The following is a 6,000-nucleotide window of genomic DNA, read 5'->3' as shown; positions in this document are numbered from 1 at the left end:
CTATAGACTAGACTATAGACTAGACTATAGACTAGACTATAGACTAGACTATAGACTAGACTAAGACTAGACTATAGACTACTTAGACTAGACTATAGACTAGACTATAGACTAGACTATAGACTAGACTATAGACTAGACTATAGACTAGACTATAGACTAGACTATAGACTAGACTATAGACTAGACTATAGACTAGACTATAGACTAGACTATAGACTAGACTATAGACTAGACTATAGACTAGACTATAGACTAGACTATAGACTAGACTATAGACTATAGACTAGAATATAGACTAGACTATAGACTAGACTATGGACTAGACTATAGTCTAGACTATAGGATTCGATTAAACATTATTTCGTATTATACACGAAATTTTTGTAAATATTACTAAAAAAAGTTACGATTTTTTCTTTCGTAATGTTAAGCATGATTTATTTTCAGTCTGGTTATGTGTTTGTAAAAATCTTATAATAAAATTGTAACTGCTTCTAATAGCATTTTAACGATGTACGCCAATAATTTCTCTTGGTGTATGCAACACCAAACGACATTATAGAAAATAATACCAACCCCACTGTGTTTGCGACAAATGTGTTCATTAGTTTGAAACAAGTGCAACATTTGGTTGGGTTTTTTTTTTCTGCCAACATTTTGTTCACAAAGCTTTTAGCAAATAAGAGTGTAAATAAATAAAATATTTCGAAAATAAGAAATAAAAAATATATAAAATATTAAAACGTTTTGCAAAGTTAAATATTTAGCGCTGCTGTCTTCCAACAAAATGTCATAAATTGCCATGATTTATGCGAAATTTGTAAAGACACACGTTACCACTTAAGCGGTGGAAAAACATAAATGGTTTATATCGATTTCGTACGAAATGTGTCAGTTTTTGCTTTTTTTTTTTTGTTTTTCTTTCAAAATTTTCACATTTAGTTTCCTGTGGTCAATAGTAATAACAACAAATATCGAAAATGTTTGCATGTTTATAAGTATTTGATCTCTTTTTTGTTGGTTTTATAACAACTGGTGGCCGAAAAAAGGTGTTTTATATGAACAGAAACTGGAGAGGAGATTTTATCTTGAAACATATTTACAAACATACTAAATAACAAGTCTTAAAGACAATGGATTCTCATAATAAATATTTTTATTAATTGAATTGTCTAGTGTGACAAGATGTTTACAAATGGCTCGGTTAAATAGCTTTCACATTTGTAAATGCCAGCGATACAACAGCTTGTGTATCAACAACTAATGCTGACAATGCATAATGCAACAAATCGTAGCTCCCTGGAAGAACGATCAATATCACATGATTATGTCCTACTAATATTTGATTGCATGATTGCATTAACGTTTCATTACATAATTTCTTTTAAAGAAATTAAGAAGTTCAAAGGTTTTCACCAAATATTCCAAATATGTTATTAAAACCTAACCCATCTTTTTCATTTGAATAAGCAAGCATATGCAAAAAATCGATCGTTTACAGTTTAAAAGGAAGATAGTCTGACAGACGTTTGATTTGAGTAGACCACACAATTGCTAACAATGTATTTGAATTAAAAACCCATAATGACATGATATCCAAAAATTCAAAATAGTTTTTTTTTTACTTTTATTTCTATGTTAAACATTTCCTTTAACTATAAACCATAGCTATTTTATTGTTTTCTTTTAACAAACAATAACAGCCAGAAGCTAAATGATGAAAATTTTTAAATTGTTATTAAAAGAAAAAAACTTAAATCAATAGAAATTATAGTGATATTGTTAAGATAAGAAAAGAATAAGTAATAGAAATCAGCAACGAACAAAAGACACTCCCAAACTACAGAAACTATTAGAAGGCACAAAAAAAAACAAACCTAAAATCTATTAAAAAGTGTTTAAAATGATTAATTTGTAAATCAAAGAAAAATTTTATTTATAATTTTATTACAGGTTTTATTGATAAAACAAATTAACAAAACATTTAGCATATGTTAAGGCTTTATATAAATATTTGATTAAAACTGTTATACAAAGTTTTATAATTATTATAATATTAAATAACACCATTTCGTTTTGCTTTTCAGATTATAACATGTGTGTTTAAGGTAAGTTCACATCGTTCAAATATTTTGTAATTTTTTGAAAATATTAACTGAGGATTCACAGATATATGCATTGTTGTATATAATTCATATTTGAACTGACATGCTCATATTGATAATTATCAAAGTGGGCAATAGAGAATAGGTTAGGTTGATAAGAGGATGTAGCTACATCCAATCCGAAGAAATACACCTAGGCCACTATCGGGCCTTTTGTGCGCTCCTTTTTAATGGAAAATGTTTGTTGGTAAAAACAAAATCCTTATATAGTATTCACTAAATGTATTATCGTCCGATGTTCAGACCGACCCTCAGTTTCCTGGGCGCTATTCCTAAGAATTTTCCAATCAGTGTTCGTGAGGGATGTTATATCCGGAATAATATCACTCCCAAGATATTTGGATCTAATTTAGGCGAAAGCTTAATAATGGCAAAGAAAGTGCTACAGAGTTTCACTTTCCTCCCTAAATGCTCTACATTTGTCTGAATACGCACGTCCAATTTTGTGTAGCTGTATCCTGTGTCTCCACTCAGAATACGTAACATTATACTAATCTCAAACTTGCTCATTTTGTGTAGGCTTCTTGTCCTGATCTCGTTACGGTCACGCCATAGGTACTTTGTTGTTCTACCCACCGGTTTTTTATTCCAAATATCCTTATGGGTTTCTCTCAACCATAGTTTTCAATTCTGACCTCGTTGTGTCAAATTGTTTTGCGTGGGTGAAGTTAACCACATCGAGTTCAATTCCGTTTAAAGCTGTTACATTCGCTCTCTCGTTGCCGACGGGGGTACTAATGGCCTGGTACCCATACGATGTAGGAACTCTATCATCTGATATGGCCGTAATTGCTTTCTGGGTGTCGGTAAATATATTATTGTAATCCTATTTACGTATCCTGTTATTACTTATACTTCTGCCTGGAAGCTGTGATTAGGTAAACGGTAGTATATTTCTGTTTCTGGGTCTGCAATATGGAACCCCAGGCCATTATGTCCCTGAGTTAAGAGACATTCCTTGTAGCAATGGTTTTCTACCGGTCTTTGCTCCAATGTTCCGCTTGACCAAATCTATCTTTGTTCAGTGTTTCAAATTTTCCGACATATTCTGTTTCTGTTATGCGATCAGACACGTCCGATGCATGTATATAGCCCTACAAAGTGTCCAATATACATTGATGATGTGTCCTATAACCGTTTTTGGCCAGTTCGCTTAAAGTTATGAGCCGTTCGGCTGTAAGTTTCACCACAGAGCCTTGGTTGACGTAGTACTCATGGCACCACTTATACCCAATCAGTATGTACCCTGAACTGTAGTAGTTTGATATTACATTTGGTCTAATTACACTTTTATAAAGCCAATATGTCATAGTAGAACTAAGACCTAATTTCATGCCTATGGGTCTCCTACATAGCGCCCAGCGCCGATGTGCATTGATAATCCTATCCTCTATGTGGTGTCTCCATTTTAATTTTGATCAATGATTACACCCAAGTACTTAACTCTGTCTATCACCGATATTTTCTTGCACAGGAAACAGGGTTCAGTACATTTAGAAATGTTTGTCCTTCTTGTGAAAAGACAGATTTCCTCTTCGCCGAGTTAACATTGAGGCCTCTCGGTTAAGCCCAGCTCAAGGTCGTATTCAGAGCTTCTTGAGCTCATCTACACAAATAATTTAGATCCTTTCCCCTTAGAAGTATTACGAAATCGTCTACACAGCAGACAGATCCAAGTCCTTTATCGGTTAAAGTCCTTAGGAGGCTATTCATCGTGATAACCCAGAGTAAAGGGGACAAAATGCCACCCTGTGGGGTACCGCGAAATACCCCTATCCTGGTTGATATATCGTATCACATCTTATCCATCTGTTCCTTAGCATGTGGTTAATCCTGCTATGGAGCACCCTGTCAACATAAAACTGGACTAAGGATTGAATAAGAGTATCATTATGCATGTTATTAAAGGCGTCTTCGATGCCACGCCCCCTATTTCTTAGCCCCCAATTAATTACCCAAATGTTTGAAAAGATTTCAAAATCGGGAAAATTTTTAGTTTAAAACTGTACCTTCCATAAACAGACAGATGGAATGGTAATGGCAGTTTTGTGTATAAAAAATCACAAATATTCAGCTTTCGCTCTTCGGACTAAGGGTCAAGCTAAAACGAATGGGCGAAACGCAAACAAATATATAGTTAAACGAAACATTTTATATATTCAAAATTTTAATGACATTTTATTATTTTATAAATAATTATATAATTAATTACGCCTTATTTACACCGTCAGAAAAACTTTTCGTTATAAAATTAACCTGTAGGCAAGGTGTGGTGCTATTAATACCCTTAAATGGATTAACAATTTTATCACCCGTCAAATCGTCATCGGCCAAATGCCAGGCCATTTGATAAGGACAACGACCCTTAATAATGGCCGCATCTTCATTGTCACAGGGCACGCAAAAATCATGACCAGCCAAACAATTCTCAATCAAACCATTCACCTCGCCCATAGAGGAGAATGTTTGATAAACATGAGCTGAATAACAATCGAAGGCCTCATCGATTTTGGTATTCGAACTGCACTCGGCCGTAGTCATTTGTGAATAAAATGTATTGGTGTTGGTATTAAAATAGGTGGTAGCGGTTTTAATCTGTATGCGTAAAGGATATAGTTAAAAAAATTATATATTTTTCTATGTTTAAGTTGCACTTACCGCCGTTGAGGCACAATTTTTATATTTAGTTTCATCTTTCTCAAATTTCCGTTTACAATCCTTGAGAGAATTATTAAATGGATTATTATAATGATTGCGTAAATTTTTCAAGGTATTTTCCGGGTTATTAAGCAACGACGAAAATGCTGTATTCGCTTTATTGATGCAGGTTTTTAGATTTACTTTTAAAACATTATCAGCTGGTATTTTGCCACGATACTTTTCCACACACACATCATTAACATCACCCAACATTTCCATGGGATCCAATTTATCTTTCATATCGCGCAATTTAACATCCATAACAGCATCATAATATTCAATTACTTCTAAACGTAATTCAAATTTCTTGCGAAAATCCTCTAGATATTTATCCAAGGTGCGCATTTGTTCCTCGAATTGTCGTTGATGTTGTAAAATGTAATTATCCACCTTGGCAGTAGGACTTGTGGTGGTATACATGGCCTCAGGCATAAACTCTATTTTGCTCTACATATGTAAGAAATTCCTTTATAATTTATTAAAAATTTAATAAACTATTCCACCCACCTGCACTCCTGTGCTCCATGCCATTACTACCACAGTTAATAATGAAAATTTCATTTTTGTTTTTTTTTATGTTCCGCTTTTCCAATACTATTTTGCTGGCAAAAACTTATTGAAATATTTGTTTTCAATTCGTGTTCAACTCTTTTTATATGCAAAATTTTTCAAGTTCAATTTCATGTGCATATTTCTACTCATAATTAAATATTTACTGATAATGTTTTTGTTCATGTTTTACGCATTATTTCTAAAGTGATAAGCTTTTCTTCTAAATTTTCTTCCACCGAATGCAATTTGTTTATAATAAAATACTCAAACTATGTATTTATTTATTTACATTTGAAAAATTATTGTTACAATTATTTCCGAGTTTGTTTTCAAATTCTTATCTCTGTTTGGGGTTTTGTAAAAAACATTTATTTAAAAAAAAAATCACGAAAGGGAATCACTTGATTAGCTGGTCAGCATAAATATTTATAAACCCAGCAAGTTTTTTTTCGAATTTCTAGGTACTTATTAGAAGCTATTTTGTATAACGGAATTTAAAAAAAAAAACCTTTAAAAATCGGGCTAATCCCGCTTTTGGCCGGATGTCTGGTCACGTTATTTTATTTTATTAAAATCAGAC

At 32.8% G+C, this 6,000-nt stretch overlaps 1 protein-coding gene across 1 annotated transcript; it reads right to left on the bottom strand.

The window, feature by feature from the left end:
• Positions 1 to 4,349: 4,349 nt before the first annotated feature.
• On the bottom strand, positions 4,350 to 5,490 carry LOC119606982. The gene is made up of 3 exons (XM_037960666.1): positions 5,376 to 5,490; positions 4,827 to 5,315; positions 4,350 to 4,763 (listed from the first exon to the last, which is right to left on the bottom strand). Exons 1-3 carry the CDS (start codon positions 5,427 to 5,429, stop codon positions 4,377 to 4,379), a joined length of 930 nt encoding a protein of 309 aa, XP_037816594.1. The 5' UTR covers positions 5,430 to 5,490; the 3' UTR covers positions 4,350 to 4,376.
• Positions 5,491 to 6,000: the final 510 nt, after the last annotated feature.

The sequence above is a fragment of the Lucilia sericata genome, unplaced genomic scaffold, assembly GCF_015586225.1.
Source record: "Lucilia sericata isolate MDLA Ls3-8-SP2 unplaced genomic scaffold, ASM1558622v1 Contig000643F_arrow, whole genome shotgun sequence".
Classification (NCBI taxonomy): Eukaryota; Metazoa; Arthropoda; class Insecta; order Diptera; family Calliphoridae; genus Lucilia; species Lucilia sericata.
The sequence above is the reverse complement of the archived record's forward strand: the minus strand, read 5'-3'. Positions and strand labels throughout refer to the sequence as shown.

Bases quoted from the DNA above. Each gene is read 5' to 3' on its own strand.
- LOC119606982 (XM_037960666.1), bottom strand. From the start codon at position 5,429: ATGAAATTTTCATTATTAACTGTGGTAGTAATGGCATGGAGCACAGGA. The intron at 5,316-5,375 runs GTGGGTGGAATA...TTACATATGTAG, and splicing joins CATGGAGCACAGGAGTGCAG to AGCAAAATAGAGTTTATGCC. The intron at 4,764-4,826 runs GTAAGTGCAACT...TTACGCATACAG, and splicing joins AAAATTGTGCCTCAACGGCG to ATTAAAACCGCTACCACCTA.